General features: G+C 43.5%; 8 protein-coding genes across 8 annotated transcripts; 7 read left to right on the forward strand and 1 right to left on the reverse strand.

The window, feature by feature from the left end:
- Nucleotides 1–19: 19 nt before the first annotated feature.
- On the forward strand, nucleotides 20–1,159 carry SCW10 (putative family 17 glucosidase; the record flags this gene model as incomplete). The annotated part of the gene is made up of 1 exon (XM_022608111.1): nucleotides 20–1,159. The coding sequence occupies one exon, from the start codon at nucleotides 20–22 to the stop codon at nucleotides 1,157–1,159; it is 1,140 nt and encodes a 379-aa protein (XP_022464640.1).
- A 151-nt stretch (nucleotides 1,160–1,310) lies between these two features.
- UBP15 (ubiquitin-specific protease UBP15) lies at nucleotides 1,311–4,901 on the reverse strand (the record flags this gene model as incomplete). The annotated part of the gene is made up of 1 exon (XM_022608112.1): nucleotides 1,311–4,901. One exon carries the CDS (start codon nucleotides 4,899–4,901, stop codon nucleotides 1,311–1,313), a length of 3,591 nt encoding a protein of 1,196 aa, XP_022464641.1.
- A 204-nt stretch (nucleotides 4,902–5,105) lies between these two features.
- Nucleotides 5,106–7,547, forward strand: YME2 (Yme2p; the record flags this gene model as incomplete). The annotated part of the gene is made up of 1 exon (XM_022608113.1): nucleotides 5,106–7,547. One exon carries the CDS (start codon nucleotides 5,106–5,108, stop codon nucleotides 7,545–7,547), a length of 2,442 nt encoding a protein of 813 aa, XP_022464642.1.
- A 214-nt stretch (nucleotides 7,548–7,761) lies between these two features.
- On the forward strand, nucleotides 7,762–8,355 carry KNAG0E01310 (uncharacterized protein; the record flags this gene model as incomplete). Its single annotated transcript, XM_022608114.1, has 1 exon — nucleotides 7,762–8,355. One exon carries the CDS (start codon nucleotides 7,762–7,764, stop codon nucleotides 8,353–8,355), a length of 594 nt encoding a protein of 197 aa, XP_022464643.1.
- A 396-nt stretch (nucleotides 8,356–8,751) lies between these two features.
- ATM1 (ATP-binding cassette Fe/S cluster precursor transporter ATM1) lies at nucleotides 8,752–10,839 on the forward strand (the record flags this gene model as incomplete). Its single annotated transcript, XM_022608115.1, has 1 exon — nucleotides 8,752–10,839. One exon carries the CDS (start codon nucleotides 8,752–8,754, stop codon nucleotides 10,837–10,839), a length of 2,088 nt encoding a protein of 695 aa, XP_022464644.1.
- Nucleotides 10,840–11,079: 240 nt separating this feature from the next.
- ADE4 (amidophosphoribosyltransferase) lies at nucleotides 11,080–12,612 on the forward strand (the record flags this gene model as incomplete). Its single annotated transcript, XM_022608116.1, has 1 exon — nucleotides 11,080–12,612. One exon carries the CDS (start codon nucleotides 11,080–11,082, stop codon nucleotides 12,610–12,612), a length of 1,533 nt encoding a protein of 510 aa, XP_022464645.1.
- Nucleotides 12,613–12,832: 220 nt separating this feature from the next.
- DYN3 (dynein light intermediate chain) lies at nucleotides 12,833–13,714 on the forward strand (the record flags this gene model as incomplete). Its single annotated transcript, XM_022608117.1, has 1 exon — nucleotides 12,833–13,714. One exon carries the CDS (start codon nucleotides 12,833–12,835, stop codon nucleotides 13,712–13,714), a length of 882 nt encoding a protein of 293 aa, XP_022464646.1.
- Nucleotides 13,715–13,878: 164 nt separating this feature from the next.
- On the forward strand, nucleotides 13,879–17,283 carry TAF1 (histone acetyltransferase; the record flags this gene model as incomplete). The annotated part of the gene is made up of 1 exon (XM_022608120.1): nucleotides 13,879–17,283. The coding sequence occupies one exon, from the start codon at nucleotides 13,879–13,881 to the stop codon at nucleotides 17,281–17,283; it is 3,405 nt and encodes a 1,134-aa protein (XP_022464647.1).
- Nucleotides 17,284–17,319: the final 36 nt, after the last annotated feature.

A 17,319-nucleotide genomic window follows, 5' to 3' on the forward strand; every position in this document is an offset into this window, starting at 1 on the left:
ATCACTCATTGAATTCACAATGCTCTTAACCAATATTATCACGACATCTGCCATTTTGGGAGCAGCCTTGGCTGCTCCAGCTCCTCGTCACCATCAGCACCAGCACAAGAGAGATGAGGTCACCACCACTCTGCGTAATGCTGTCACTGTGGTCGTCAACGGCGCTGCCCCAACTGCTGCTGCCCAACCAATCGATGAATCTGCTGTTTTGAACAACAACGCGGATGCTGCTACTACTCCAGTCACCACGACCCTGGCTCCAGCAAACACTGTCGCTCAACAGGCCACTACCCCAGCCCACACTGAAGAAACGGCAACCAGCACAACCGCTGCCGCCGCGCCTGTTTCGACAGGTGGTTCTTCCTCTTCCTCCTCCAGCAATGTTGGTGCTGGCGGGGCCAAGGGTATCACCTACTCCCCATACAATGGCGATGGTTCCTGTAAAAGTACCTCGCAGGTCGCCTCTGATTTGGCCCAATTGACCGACTACGGTCTTATCAGATTGTACGGTGTCGACTGTGACCAAGTCGCCAATGTCCTTCAAGCAAAATCTTCCTCTCAAAAGTTGTTCTTGGGGATCTTCTACGTTGACCAGATCCAAAATGGGGTTGACACCATGAAGGCTGCCATCGACCAGTACGGTTCCTGGAGTGACGTCGACACTGTCTCCGTAGGTAACGAACTTGTTAACGGTGGTCAGGCCTCTACTGGCCAAGTTGGTCAGTACATCTCCACTGCGAGATCTGCTTTGCAAAGTGCCGGTTACTCTGGTCCAGTTGTCTCTGTGGACACATTTATTGCTGTCATCAATAACCCTGACTTGTGTAACTACTCAGACTACATGGCAATCAACGCACATGCCTACTTCGACCAAAACACTGCCGCTGAAAATGCGGGTCCTTGGGTGTTGCAACAGATTCAAAGGGTCTGGACTGCCTGTGGCGGTAACAAAGAAGTTGTTGTTACCGAATCTGGGTGGCCATCTCAAGGTCAAACTTATGGTGTTGCTGTTCCATCTAAGGAAAACCAAGCTGCCGCTATCTCATCTATCAAGGACACATGTGGTAGCTCTACTGTTTTGTTCAATGCCTTCAACGATTACTGGAAGGCTGACGGTTACTTGGATGTTGAGAAATACTGGGGTATTTACGGTAACTGATAGGAAAGTTTAGTTAGCTTTATTTTGGGTAACTATTTTCTTTTATTTTTTATATATACTTGTAGTGGGGTTGTACTCTCTGGATTTTATTTGTTATGTTTCTGTTATCTTTCGCTAAAAGTACGTTAATCAGCATTTTTTGTAGTTTGCATCAGTTTTTAATAAACATTGGTCGATCCCCGCCTGCGTGCGACCTCAACCTATCTGGGTGGTCCATAAGAATACCATCCCAGTTGTTCATCTTGTCATAAAGAACAATTCTTTTTAATTCCTCAGGTGTGTACGCACCAGTCAATGGCTTGACGGATGTTCTATGACCGGAAACTAAAATTACAGACAGTTTGATCTTTGCAAACTCTTTCTGCCCCAAACCGAATTTATTGTGCAGTCTTTCCTTTGTTTCTGGGAAGTGTTCTCCAGGAACCAGATTAAACAGAAATGAAATACCATGTCGGTTTTCTAAATCCTTAAAGAACTGTGTCACAACAACTAGTTTACCTACTTGGTTACTTTGTAGCGAGCCACTACTTAAACTAGCGTCCTGGTCAGGTGATGCCAAACCATCACGGTCATTATCAGAATCTGTTCGATTTGCGCCGGTAATTTGTTGGTGGATGGCCAGCTCAGCAGGAAGGATACGACCAAATATTAAACTTGATTTTGGGATTTGTTTGAACGCAGTATCGGGTTCTAGGACTGACTGAAATTTAAAATTGTTATTTGTCCAAAGTAAAACGTTATCTTTATCCTCATTTGATAGGGAAAGTTTTGCTTGTAATTTCTTTAGAAACTGGTCTACGGAGCACATGACAGGAATCTCGAACTCAAAACACTGGAAGTGAATGTAGCTGTTGCTCAACCAATAAAACTTAATGGGACGTAAATGTTCAAATTCTACCAAAGGAATAGATAAAACCTCGTACTCAAACGGAGGAATCATGTAGCAATTGAAATCTTTGATCAAAAACTCATTCAAAATTGAATTCGATTTCAAAGCGTAGCGACCGTTACTGTAAAGCGCAAAAAGTTTCAGGTAAGCCGCATCAACCTCTATGAACTGCCCAACAATTCTGGCCAGATCCGCATATGCAATATACGCACATACCCATATCTCGAACGTTTTGCTTGGGGAGTCCTTTGCAACATACTCCTCACCAGAATACGCGGCCTTGCTAAACCTTAGTTTTATTCTGTGTTCGAGATAGGTATAGAACTCACCAATGGTAGGATGAAATGGGAAAACATCATCAGGCACGTTGCTGGAACCTGGTATTTCAAAAGATACTATATCTCCTGTTGAAATTTCTGCAGTACAGAACTGGCAACCATCGGGAATATCCAGTGAGTTCCCCATATTAATCTCTTCACGAAATTGGATTGTATCCGAAAGACCAAGAAGCTCAGATAAGATCACTTTTAACTCGTCAATTGTTTGTAATGGCGTGATGATTTTGTGACCTAAACCTAATAATTTTTGTTTGTCAACATCAAAACCCTTGATAAAGATTAGATTGTGTGTTGATGGTTCCTGTATTTTGGGTATATCATCTATACCCACATATTCTAATAAATTGCGTCTCAACTCATCAATGAGTTCATCATCCAATTTATCATCAAATTTCAAAGACTTAGTAGTTTTTTTGAGCTGGTTCAAAAATTCTAGTTCCAAGTAAGGCTCCTCGACAAAAAGATCAAAGTATGAAAAGGATTCTTCAACATTCTGTTCCAAAGTTTCCTCTAGCCTAATATTTTTATCAGGTGAAGCGAGAGGTTCAGCGACCCTGATAGTGTTGTTTTGACGCGAAGCCATTTTCCAAAACCTTACATCGCGATCTACTGGAATTCCCAGTTCGTTCTTAATATCATCACACAGGTCGTTCACATTGATAGATTTTTCAACCTTAATGGTTAAAGGTTGTTCTCTTCCATCATTACGATCTTCATATGAAAACTTGAAGTTTTCATTTGGGAACGTGTCAAGTCCCTCATAATGAATGAAGTTCTTTATTGTATGAACTCTTATGGTACAGTACAAGTGTGCCTCTCTCCCCTCCTTTTCATGTTGCTGTTTCTCCTCTATCTCTTTACCGACCCGCTCAAGAATATGGGCTGGGACATCTGCGTCCGAAACAGGCTGTAGGAGCTCCTGTTCTTTGTCTTTGCGTAGGTAGACCAGCATGTAAGCACTTGTATGACGAGCTAATATGTAATCCTGATATTGCTCTCTCGTCATATTGCGGATCTGATCGTCAATCAATCTATCCAGTCCAAAATTTTCGTCAAACGCTTGCTTCTTCGTCACTCTCCACACTTTGTCGTCGTCAAACCTATACCATTCATCACTAACCCCAGGCCTAATCATGGTATAATAATGACCTGTTGATATATCCCCTGCGTGTACCAGCACACCGTGTAGGTTATAAATACAGGCTTCTTTGTTACTCAATTGCTCGCTACCCTTTTCGATATAGGGTGAAACATCGATTGTTTCCGGAAACTCGTACCGATCATTAATTTTGATTAACTGGTCGTAGTTGAAGTCGTACTCAAATCTTTTAAGTTGCAAATGAAGGACCGGCGGGAAAGATTCAAAAATTACCCCCTTCTCAGCATCTTGTAGTCCGTAGTCCTGTGCTGCATATTGGTTCTCGCCATTCATCAGCTCAATTTCAATATAATTCGAAAAAGATTCCTCAAGTCCCTTCAGATTCTTGACATTTAATTGTAAGTCCCAAAAGTCTTCCACTCTAGAAGACTCATAATCAACATTGATACATTTGATATAACTTTTCATCTTTCCGACGAAAAGCTCATTCAACTTCCCTTCCACTGGAGTTTCCTTCATTCTATTTTCCAATCGATCCATCAATATTCTGTTCAGCTCTTGTACGTCGTGCTGTGTGAATGCATCGCCATTGTCCCAGCCAAAAGATCGTGTCAGTTCCAAGGTGTCGAGTGGCTCATTCGACACCTGTAGCTGGTAAAACGCCCTTTGGAGGGCCAAGGGAACACTATTGTTAGGACTGTCCATATCAGTAGGTATCTCATACACTAACCTTCTGAAATATTTGGTGAAGAAGTAGGACTGCAGCAAAGAGTTCAAATAGCAAGTTGCACCCTGATTTTTAAATCCAACGTATCCTGTCACTTTTTTGGAATCATAATTCATAAAGTTATGCCATAATACACCTGTAGGATCCTTAAGGATCCTGACGTATACGGTAACATTCAGACAGCCCTCATTCAGATACGATTTAGGAGCTACCTTAGAAGGGTACTTTAGGGCGTTTAAGTCTATGTAATTGGCAAATCCCCAGTCGGTGTCCCCACTGTTGAACCTGTGATGAGACTTATTGCTGTAAAAAGTGTGTGCGTCGTCCTTAGGCCTTGAAATGGCAATTGCAAATTGTGCACAGCAATGCCAATCTGGGTTTGGTGGACGCGACTGATCTCCTTCTCCATCTGTAACATCAGATGGATGAGGTGCCAAATAAAAAGCAATCCCCTTATTGTGATTTCCGAATGGGAATAGCAAAACATCCCATTGGAAGTCTCCAATCTGTACTCTTGGAGAATAGTACTTAGGCTCGGTCAGAGCGTACCAGTCTGTGAGTGCCCAAGTAAATTTACCTTCCAGAAGTGTCTCTTGGTCCTCAAATTCAGGTAGCACAACTTCAAACGCTTCGCCAATCTCAACAGGTTCCTCAAGGATCGTTCCAATAATATTTCGCTCAGCTTCCATTTTTTTGAACCCTTATTGGTTTTTGCCTCCGATCTGCTCTTGATACCTTTCGATGCTACCCTTGATAGTATTTTGGTTTGCTTGATAAAATATATAAAAAGACAGAATTCCCTTTCTTACCACGTGAACTTGGAGTTGGGGAAGGGGATAACGGAAGAGAGAGGCAGGCACAGATTCTGCAGAGACTCCATCATCCAAAAACGCATGTTTCTGAATAGGTTAAGTGGCTTGAGAACAGGACCTTTGCGCTTTCGAAGCTTGGGTTCCCCAAGACTGAGTTTATGCCGAGCAAATCGGTTTGTTTCAAGCGAGATCCAGGCGAAGGATGAACAGGTTGGGGAATCCAACACGGCTACAAATACAGGTGTCATCCTGAAGTCTGAGAGGGAAACTTTGGTGTATTTTGACAATGTGTACCCACGGGAACTGTCAGTTTGGAATCCGTTGCTGTGGTACAACTCTTTATTTGTAGATCAATCGCGGGAGGCCATACGATCCAGACTGGTCCGTTTGGCAAGTCCTCGAAGTGCACCCATCCCTGGACTTGAATTACAATCTTCCATTCCCGTCAAAAGAGACGGTGGGGTTTTCGCTACTTTTTTGGTTCCCCGTCAGTACACTTTGGCAGAAGTTAATTCAATGATTTCGCAAAACACGGCAAATGAATCGTCAAAGAGTCCTTTTTCCTTCTTCACTACAATAGCTGCCTTCCCTGTTAAGGGTTCTCCTTGGATAGAAGATCTGAGGAGAATTCCTAACAAGACTATTATTGTCAAATTCCAAGGCCCATCGTTGACCGAGGAAGAAATGTACCTACTGTTTAGAAGGTACGGCACTATAATCGATATATACCCACCGAAAGACACTGAAAATTTTGCCAAAGTAAGATACAGATCGTACCGGGGTGCAATCTGTGCCAAAAACTGTGTGTCCGGGATGGAAATAAACAACACCGTTGTGCACATCCAATACGAAAAAGTAAAAAAGACTCCCTTTGTGACTAGCTTTTTTGTCAACCACACAAGAATCGCAGTACCTGTATTTTTTGCTTTGCTCTCCATCGTCGCTGTTCTTATTTTTGATCCGATTAGAGAGTTTTCCATTGAACAGAAAATTACTCACAGGTATTCCTTTTCCACAGAAAACTACTGGGTGAAGAAATTGAAGAACTTCACGAACTCTACTGTAACCCAATTCAAAAGTTACTGGACCGGTCACGGAGCCGAGCACCCAATGATTCATTTGTGGGGCGAACGTGTAGAAAGGGTTGAAGATTTGAAAATGTGGTTGGAAGAAAATTCAAACACTTTTGTGGTGATTAGAGGGCCAAGAGGCTCTGGAAAACGTGAATTGGTGATGGAACATACCTTGAGAGAACGTGATAATGTCTTGTATTTTGACTGTGATCGTATTGTTAAATCGAGAACAGATTCAAAATTTTTGAAAAGCGTTGCCAATGAATTGGGCTATTTCCCAATTTTCCCTTGGATTAATTCTTTCACTACTATTATTGACTTGATGGTACAAGGTTTAACTGGTCAGAAAACCGGTCTTTCTGAGTCGAAGGAAGCCCAGTTTAGAAATATGCTAACCACCTCTTTACTAGCTGTAAGACGGATTGCCTTGAAGGGTTACAAGCAGAACGTTACTGAAAATAATGAAGTGGTAAATATCAAGGAAGAGGATTATTTGCAGCAGCATCCAGAGGCTAAGCCAGTAATTGTCATTGATAGGTTCGCTGGAAAATCAGACATGAATGCATTTGTCTACAAAGAGCTGGCGGACTGGGCGGCTATGTTGGTCCAAATGAATATTGCTCATGTTATATTCCTGACAGAAACTATTGCGTCAGATGAGATCTTATCTGAGTCTTACCCAAATCAAGTGTTCAAGACGCTAATCCTTTCAGACGCCACGAAACTCAGCGCCAAGAAGTACGTTTTATCCCAATTAGAGGACCATCATGAGATCCAGGACAAATCGAAAGATGAGAAAACCGTCCCTGATTTGAATCCCTCAGTAATAGAGGAGATTGATGAGGCACTGGATCCACTAGGAGGTAGAATGCTCGATCTACAGGCCTTTGTTCGCAGAGTCAAATCGGGGGAGGATCCATTAAAGGCACTGGAAAAAATGGTCGAGCAGGCTTCTGCGCAAATCACTCAAATATTCTTAAGCGACAAAGTTGATGGGGTCCAAAGTGCACAGGCATGGGAATTGATTGAAATGTTGAGCAAAACCCCCGTGATCTCGTTTAAGGATATCGTGTTTAAACCATTGTTCAAAGCTGCCCCTGAACTTGGTGTAATCCAACTGGAAAATAACGGCCTCGTTAGTGTTTCCAGGAACAGGGGTGTTTTGGAAGAAATCAGGCCTGCCAAACCTCTATTCAGGGCTGCATTCAGCTACCTGGTTCAAGACGATGAGCTGCATGTGGTTCTAAAGACACGTTACTTGCTTAGAGTAGTGGCTTTTGAAACCGGCCGCATCAAGAAATGGGAAGAGGAATTGAAACCGCTGGGTAAAATCGCTGATCAAAAGCTGTTCAAGTCAAGATTGGATTACCTATCTGGTAAAATCAAGGCCAGTAGCCAGGTAATCGACAGATGTGAGAGTGATATCAAGGATCTCTCTACGAAAAAGTAATTTTGGGACTTCGCGTTTTAACATTCTTGTATTTAATATATATTCAAGACATATTGTATATTCTCGAACTTGAATACCCCCCCTTTTTTTCAAAGAGCTTTTTACAGTACTTAGGTAATAGTGTCACAAAATGTAGGTTAACCATTATACATTCAAAAACAAAAACCAACAATCAATAGATAACAGGACAAAAGTGCGCTTGTGTGTCAACGCTATGCTTTCAGCGGTTCTCAGAGGAATAGGTTACTTGGCAAATTTATTCTTGATAATAGTTCCCACACTTTTCCTTCGGGTACTTCTGTACATGCGGTTTTCATTGGCGGTATATCATATGTTTTGGTTGATACGATCAGGGTGGAAATATGTCAAGTTAGCAAGTAATGAACTGCGTCACCACATTCGCACCTGGGAAAAGGATAGTAACACAAAAGAGTTAGTGTTGAGATCGTATAGGGCATTTATAATAGAAGGAATTCGCAGTAGAGTACCGCCATATTGGAACAAGTTTTCTAAGCACTTGGCTGATCAGTATTTGATCATTGCGGGCCTTGAGCAAGGTGGAAGCTGGGCAGCAGTTGGTTATGCTACCAAAAGAGAGCAGCTATACGGGGAAATGCAGGCGTTCTCAAATAGATCGCTTTATCCAAAAGCATCTTCAGTTAGTATATGGCCGGGCAGATTTGTCGGTCTTCCGAAAGTGGCTCCCAAAGAGCTTAGTGTCACAGGGAAAGGTGCAACACATCTCTTTACAGAATTAGATGCCACAAGCTATTCCAAAGGCACTTCACATCTCATTTCAGTTGATTAGGTGTTTCATAATAGTTTACTGTACAAATTGCATATAACCAAAACAGCACTGGATGGGATGGAGCGCGCTACTCATTACGCACTTGCCTTGATGGTCTTTTCTATACGACACCCATGATTTTGAAAGTGACTGAATAAGAAAAAAAAGACGTGAACTTTTTGTCGACGCTCTCTCTTTGAAGCAGAGAAGAATGTGTGGACTTTGGGGCGTCCTGTGTTTGTTAACTGGCCTTTGAGCGTGCTTTCTCCCCTTGTGTCGGTCGTTTTTACTTCTCAGTAGTCGTATATTTGATTTTGTCTGACGATGCAGGCCATGCGAGGATTGAGTAGCTTGTCTCATTTGGGACTTCGCAATGGTCTCACTGGTCATGGGCGAATTGTTTTAAGAAATAACTTGATGCCATCCAGATCAAGTTTCACCTTGAAAAATGTCCCTAGAGCGAGACTTCTGAGCTCTAGTGTTGTTTCACAATTTCGTTTCGGAACCATACAACATTACCAACACATGAAAAGAGATACAGGTGTCGATTCTGAAGACGCAGGACAAAAAACTATCAAAAAGGGACCAGCGGCCCCAACAAGTAAGAAAATTTCAGAGTCAGTTAGCAAAACAATACCTTCGGTATCGGAATTACGTATTCTAAGAGACCTGCTCAAATACATTTGGCCATCGGGTAATAATAAAGTAAAAAGTAGGGTGTTAATTGCTTTGTCTTTGCTTATAGGTGCTAAGGTTTTGAATGTCCAGGTTCCATTCTTCTTTAAACAGACTGTGGACTCTATGAATGTTGATTGGTCTGATGCTACTGTGGCTTTACCAGCTGCAATTGCGATGACTGTTCTTTCGTATGGTGTCGCAAGGTTTGGTGCGGTCTTGTTCGGAGAACTACGGAATGCAGTGTTTGCCAAAGTAGCTCAAAATGCCATTCGAACCGTATCGCTAGAAACTTTCAAACACCTAATGAAACTCGATTTGGGTTGGCATTTAACGCGACAAACAGGTGGTATGACACGTGCAATGGACCGAGGTACAAAGGGTATCTCCTACGTTCTTAGCGCAATGGTGTTCCATATCATCCCCATCAGTTTTGAGATATCTGTCGTTTGTGGTATATTGACACATCAGTTCGGTGCCCAATTCGCGGGGATTACATTCTTAACAATGATGTTGTATTCGATATTTACAATCCGAACGACCGCATGGCGAACAGAATTTAGAAGGTCGGCGAATAGGGCAGATAATAAAGGTGCCAGCATCGCCCTGGACTCGTTGATCAACTTTGAGGCTGTTAAATATTTCAATAACGAGTCATATTTGGCATCCAAATACAATAATGCATTGATGACGTATAGGGATGCCCAAATCAAAGTCTCGCAATCGTTGGCGTTTCTCAACTCAGGACAAAATCTGATTTTCACTTCAGCACTAACAGCAATGATGTACATGGGATGTACTGGTATCTTGGGTGGTAATTTGACTGTTGGTGATTTGGTCCTAATTAATCAGTTGGTGTTTCAGCTATCCGTTCCTCTCAACTTTCTTGGGAGTGTCTACCGTGAGTTGAAACAATCACTGATTGACATGGAATCCTTATTCAAGCTGAGACGCAACGAGGTAGTCATTAAGAACGTAGAGCAACCTAAAATGCTTCCTGCTGACGGTAAGCCCTTTGAAATCAGATTTGAAAATGTTACCTTTGGTTATGAACCTGATAGAACCATTTTGAAAAATGCAAGCTTTGTCATAGCAGCGGGAAAGAAGATTGCCATTGTGGGACCCTCGGGTAGTGGGAAATCCACGATTCTCAAGTTGGTATTCAGATTTTACGACCCACAAGAAGGTAGAATATTGATTAACGGTATTGACGTGAAGGAAATAGATTTGGACTCTTTAAGAAAAGTAATTGGTGTCGTACCGCAAGATACCCCATTATTTAATGACACCATATGGGAGAATGTTCGATTTGGGAGAATAGACGCTACGGATGAGGAAGTTTGGGCTGCTGTAGAAAAGGCACATCTCTCTCCCCTGATCAGTAAGCTTTCCAGAGGTACGGATACCATAGTCGGTGAGCGAGGACTCATGATCAGTGGTGGGGAAAAGCAGCGATTAGCAATTGCCCGTGTTCTCCTGAAGAACGCAGATATCATGTTTTTCGACGAAGCAACGAGTGCTCTGGACACCCACACAGAGCAAAACTTGTTAAAGACTATTCGTGCAAATTTTAAGACAGGAAGCAAGACGAGTATTTACATCGCGCATCGTCTCAGAACAATTGCTGACGCAGATAAGATCATAGTGCTGGAAGACGGGTCCGTCAAAGAGGAGGGTACACACACCGAGCTACTCGCAAGGGACCACTCACTGTACAAAGATCTATGGGACATCCAGGAGAACCTTGAAGTTATTGAGGAGGAGTTGGGACTGGACAGCTCTGAAGCGGACTCGCAACTGTCGCCGGGCGAAGACTGCACTGCTCAGTAGTTTTGCATCGGATTGACTACTCCCTCACGTGGATGCTGACTCCGTCTCGAGAAATTGATTTCCGAGAAAAAAATAAAAAACGAAGAGTCGGAATCATTTGTGATTAATATTATAAAATAGGGCCCGCATCACCATCGTTACCGTTTCTCAGTTCCTTCCATACCAGTTTACTAAGTGTATACACCTGTATTCCTACTGGTACTATCACAGTGGAACAGCGTACAAGAAAAAAGAGGAGCGATGTGTGGTATATTAGGTATAGTGTTGGCTGATCAGAATCGTCCTGTGGCCCCAGAGTTGTGCGATGGGTGTATCTTCTTACAGCATAGAGGCCAAGATGCCGCCGGTATTGCGACGTGTGGTGAACGTGGTAGGATCTACCAATGTAAGGGTAACGGTATGGCTAGAGACGTCTTTACACAGAACAGGGTGGCAGGGCTCTCTGGTGCGATGGGGATCGGTCATTTAAGGTACCCTACTGCAGGGTCATCTGCCAACTCCGAGGCCCAGCCATTCTATGTTAACAGTCCGTACGGGATTAATTTGGCACACAATGGTAATCTTGTGAACACAGTCTCCTTGAACAGATACATGGATGAGGACGTCCATAGGCATATAAATACTGACAGCGATTCTGAACTTCTCTTGAACATATTTGCAGCCGAACTGGAAAAACATAACAAGTACAGGGTTAACAACGAAGATGTCTTCCATGCTTTGGAAGGTGTCTATCGACTGTGTCGCGGTGGGTATGCCTGTGTTGGTATGCTGGCAGGGTTTGCCATGTTTGGGTTTAGGGACCCTAATGGGATCAGACCGCTCCTTTTCGGTGAGAGGGAAAACGCAGATGGGACGAAAGATTACATGCTAGCTTCTGAGAGTGTTGTACTCAAAGCCCACAATTTTAGTAAATTCCGTGATTTGCTTCCTGGTGAGGCAGTAATCATTCCAAAGGATCCAAAGGCAGGGCCACCTGAATTCAAACAGGTTGTTCCTATCAACTCTTACAGACCTGATCTCTTTGAATACGTCTACTTTGCCAGGCCGGATAGTGTCCTGGATGGGATTTCCGTTTATCATACAAGATTGGCCATGGGTGTCAAACTGGCTGAAAACATCAAAAGACGTCTGGCTGCGGATGAGGTCGATGTCGTGATGGCTGTCCCTGACACAGCGAGAACATGTGCCTTGCAGTGTGCGAACACTCTAGGGAAGCCATATCGTGAGGGTTTTGTTAAGAACAGATATGTCGGTAGAACCTTTATCATGCCAAATCAAAAAGAGCGTGTCTCCTCTGTGCGGAGAAAACTGAACGCTATGGATTCCGAATTCAGAGGGAAGAATGTGTTGATTGTTGATGATTCGATTGTGAGAGGTACTACTTCGATCGAAATTGTTAACATGGCCAGAGAATGCGGTGCCAAGAAGGTTTTCTTTGCATCCGCCGCTCCCGCAATCAGATACAATCACATTTATGGTATCGATTTGACCGACAACAAGAACCTGATTGCATACAACAAGAGTGAAAGTGAGGTCGCCACAGCTTTAGGGTGTGATGAAGTGATCTACCAAACGTTAGAGGACTTGGTTGACTGTTGCACGACCGAAAAGATTCAAAATTTCGAAGTCGGTGTATTCACAGGAAACTACGTTACAGGTGTTGAGGACGGGTACTTAAACGAGCTGGAGCGGGTTCGTGCCCTGAATGCGAAAGCACCCGGCGGCATCAAGGCAGCCGTCGACGTTGGACTGTATAATTCCGCAGATTACTGATTATAAGTCAGGAGATATAGGTGGTTCGGGCAGGCCATATGTAAGTGCATATAAATTTCATATAGACTCCATCTATCTTTGGATTAGAAATCTTGTTTTCGGGCTATTTTTGATTGCATCTTGTTCTTCGAGAGCTGAAAACGAGGAAACACTCGAATTTTGATATAAATCAACAAACTCCATCGCAAGCGGCTCGAGCACTGAGGAACTGGTCAAGAAAATGAGCAACACATGGGATGAGTTGCTGAATTATGGCTACTCGAAACCAGTGGAAGCCAAGCCAATCATTGTTGTAATATCTCCACATGAAGAAACTTTGGTTGAATTCCAAAAGATGATCTCGCCATTTGTCCAAAAGCAGCAAAGGGAAAGAGCATCAAGGCTCTTTGGGTATTGCGATCTCGTTCTCGATAAAGATAGCGGTAACGGCAGAAGCGGTGCGGAACTGGCACTATACACAGTACTCAGGAACGACAGATGGGATTCGCTCCCGATGTTGAAGTCGCTCTTGGGCACATCGCTGCAAGACAGCTCACAGATAACGAGGTGGTATGTGGTTTTGGACTGGGCCCAGGATTTCCAGAGGCAATGGTTACAGTATCTGGAGATGTGCCGCGAGAAATTGACTCCTTTAACACTGTCCTTAAATGTCGTGTGTATCAATTCGCATCACATCTACTTTTTACAGGAAAACATTGCCGCTTGGGAAAACTACCACACTGACTACATTCAACAGAGCTTGCGCACGTTTTGTCTACAAGCGCACGGAAGTCTCGTCTACTTGGACGAGAACCCATCAGTTAATTTTATTGAGAAATTGTTACTAAACCGCATTTTAGAGTCCGATACTGAATTGGTCAAGCCAGAGAAGATTGTCGTACCTCAAGATTCCGATTCTTACAGACTAATTCAAACCTTGGACGAATCCTTCGACCCGATCACCCTTACAACCTCGAAGTACCAAAATATTATCCCCCAAGGTAGTCAGAAATCGCATAATTTAACCGTGGAGAATGAAATACCAGAAGAACCTGTCCAAGTGCCGTCCGTACAGGAAGTACTTGCCCAATTGTATACCTCGAGGCGGTATCAACGGACCTGATGTTAGTTGTGTGGATGTCATGTTCTACGATCATCCTAGTTTCTCTTATTGAAAATTCGAACAAGTGATTGTTCACAGGATATTAGGACAGTAGGACAGAGGGTATATTACGGCCAGGGAATACACAAGGAGAGCTCGAAGCTGGTCTGCGTGGTGTGATATCAATGGCAGGTAGTAAAGCTCCTTCCTCTAACGCGAAAAAAGCGAGCAAAAGTTCCGCCAATAACGATCTAACAAATGAGGATGAGGCCTATGACGCTATATTCAATGGAGAGTTCGGGTCCATGGAGGTGGGTTCGTTCATCAACGGGAAGGATGCCGAAGGAGCAACAGAGCATTTACCTGACGCGGTGGACTTTGAGGATGAGGACGAACTAGCGGATGAGGAAGATCCGGACATCGATGGTCCAGGAGCTGTGCATGGTGGTAGCAACGGCAGTGGTCAGAAACATATGACGGCAGTGGACTCCAGCGCATCAATAATTGACTATGGTTCCTCTCATTTAGTCATGGAGGACTTTCAAAATGGAAATTCTATGCAAGACGTCAAGATGGATGATCACTTCAGTAGACCCAGGACACATAGCGAAGAATTCATGGCCGTTATTTCCCATGACGAAAGAGCTTTGGATGGAGATAATCTAGGAGCAAATGAAGATGTGTTTCAAAACGAAAATAACGCTTTATTTATGGGTATGGACAACACTTCGATGACTTTCATGGACAATACAGCGGCATCCTATGACATATTTAATATGGGGGACGGGCAACGACCTCATTATGAGCAGCAGCAGCAGCTAAGTTTATCTGAGGGACAGATGCGTCGTTCGTCGAGTCATCAAATGCCGGTAAATGATGAAGCCATCAGACAGAGGAAGATGAAAAATAAAGCCGATAGGGAGAGGAGGCTACTGAAGTATTATTTCCCTGACTTTAAGAAGGGTAAAATCATGAAGTGGAACAGGTGCATTTATAGAAAAAAATTTCCTTACCCTTGGTATAGAGATGTGTTCCATAAGCAGCCAAAACCTTTATTTCCAGTGAACTTGAAAATCAAAGTACAGCCAGACCAGAAAAGAATATTCAATACCGTGGATTATTCAACGCTAGTACAAAATAGGAAGCATAGAAACAGTCTATTGAATGTGACACCCGATGGATTTCAAAGCGAGGATATCGACAATGAGGAGCAACGGCCGGCTGATAATAAAACGATACCGGAAGACTTGCTGATAGCGACTGATTCTTGGGATCAAGATAAGATAATTGATAATTCCAGCTCTCCGACACCGTCAGTCATAATTAAGGACTTAACCAAAAACAACTTGCTGGATGATAATGAATCAGATTGGGATTGGGATCCGCATGACTTGGTCGACGCCAAACTCCACACGGCAAAGGTGGCAGAGTTAGATATGAACGATGAGAAGTTACTCTTGTTACTAAACAAACCTACTGGCAGCAATACTGCCAGTAGAAAACTGGGCCATTGGAATTCGTCTGCGTTAGAAATACCGAGCACTGATAAGTTGCTATCGCAAAAATTCAACATCTCGAATGACCACACTTATGCAATCCTTAAACATACACACCAGCCAAAGATTCGTGCTACGATATCCAATTTGAATATAGAGCACTCGAAACCAGCTTCGAACTTGCAGTCGCCGTTTTACAAGGTTAACTTGCTGCGGAACGAACTACGGTTTTTCCACAGGCCTAGATTTGGTGAACAAATACAGTATGGTAGTGTGATTACATTCAATAGATTGAAGACACGTAAGCGTAAGAGAGACAAGGGTAAAGATGTCAAGGAATCATTTGGCACATCCCAGGATCTAACGGTAGGAGACACGGCTCCTGTATACCTGATGGAGTACTCCGAACAAACACCATTGGCTCTTTCGAAGTTTGGTATGGCTAACAAGCTTATTAATTACTACAGAAAGACTTCGGAAGAGGATACTCTGCGCCCAAAACTTTCTGTTGGTGAGACACATGTTCTAGGTGTACAGGATAAGTCCCCATTTTGGAATTTTGGTTTTGTGGAACCTGGGCACATTGTACCAACATTGTATAATAACATGATACGTGCACCGGTGTTCAAGCACGAGGTTTCCGGTACTGACTTCCTGATGGTCAGAAGTACTGGGCACGGCGTTAACAGCAGGTTTTTCTTAAGAAATATCAACCATCTGTTCACAGTAGGCCAAACTCTCCCTGTTGAAGAAATTCCAGGTCCAAATTCTAGAAAGGTTACCTCTATGAGGGCTACCAGGTTGAGAATGATTGTCTATAGGATTTTAAACAGAGTGCCAGCGCGGGCTATCTCTATTGAGCCTATTACAAAGCATTTCCCAGATCAAGACTACGGGCAAAACAGGCAAAAGATCAAAGAGTTTATGAAATACCAAAGAGACGGGCCAGATAAAGGTTTGTGGAAATTGAAGGAAGGCGAGCCCTTACTGGACAACGAAAACACGAAAAAACTGATGTCTCCAGAGCAGATTTCAGAAGTTGAGTCCATGAGCCATGCACTCCAATTCATGGAGGACAATGAGAATTATAATTTTGATGAGAAGTTGCTCAAGCTTGAAGAGGAACTCTTGCCCTGGAACATCACTAGGAATTTCATCAACTCAACCCAAATGCGTGCCATGGTGCAAATTCATGGTGCTGGTGACCCAACTGGTTGCGGTGAAGGTTTCTCTTTTCTGAAAACCTCGATGAAGGGTGGATTTGTCAGGTCTAATTCCGAGACCCCTGGCGCTGACAAAGGTAGTAGTAAGCAGAATTCTCACACTTACAATGTTGTCCAGCAGCAAAAAGTGTATAACGAGGAGATTGCCCGTACTTGGTATACCCATGCAAAAAGTCTGAGCGTGACAAATCCGTTCGAAGAGATAGATGATTTGGATATGGTGAACCCAACCAACTCGCATGTCCGTACCCGTTCAGCGGACGGCAAAATACTAAGGATCATCCGTAAAACGAGGGATGCAAACGGTATTATACAGAGGCAGACTGTCGTGATACGTGATCCAAGAGTCATTAAAGGTTATCTAAAGGGTAAGGAGAGAAGAAAAGAGGCCAAGTTAGACGTGAATAAGCTACTAGAGGAGGATGCAGCGAACATTAATAACCTGGAAGAGTTGGAGATGCAAAAGAAGCTACTACAAAATGAGCTTGCCAATTTGGAGAAGTCGCAGCAGAGAAGAGCTGCTCGTCAAGGCACCAGAAGGAAAGTGGACAGCAACGGTAAAGTCACCAAAAATAAGAACACCACAAGGCGCTGTGCTACGTGTGGGCAAGTCGGGCACATCAGAACGAATAAGACGTGTCCTATGTACAATGTTTCTGGGGCGCAAACTTCTAGTGCAGCCTTGAACGTTGATCTGGTTAGGAACAGTAGTGCTATGAATCTGGCGGCAATGTCAGCCAGCCCTGGTCCGTCTACCCCAGGTTTCCCGCCCTCCATGGGGGCGACACCTCTACAAAATGACATCTCGGCATCGTCGCCTAGGAAGGCGGACTCGAGACCCGATACTGATGCAAACACGATTGTGCCCTGATCTGACCTAGAGGGGCCTCTAAATCATACCATAAAT

The sequence above is a fragment of the Huiozyma naganishii genome, chromosome 5 (genome assembly GCF_000348985.1).
Source record: "Huiozyma naganishii CBS 8797 chromosome 5, complete genome".
Lineage (NCBI taxonomy): Eukaryota > Fungi > Ascomycota > Saccharomycetes > Saccharomycetales > Saccharomycetaceae > Huiozyma > Huiozyma naganishii.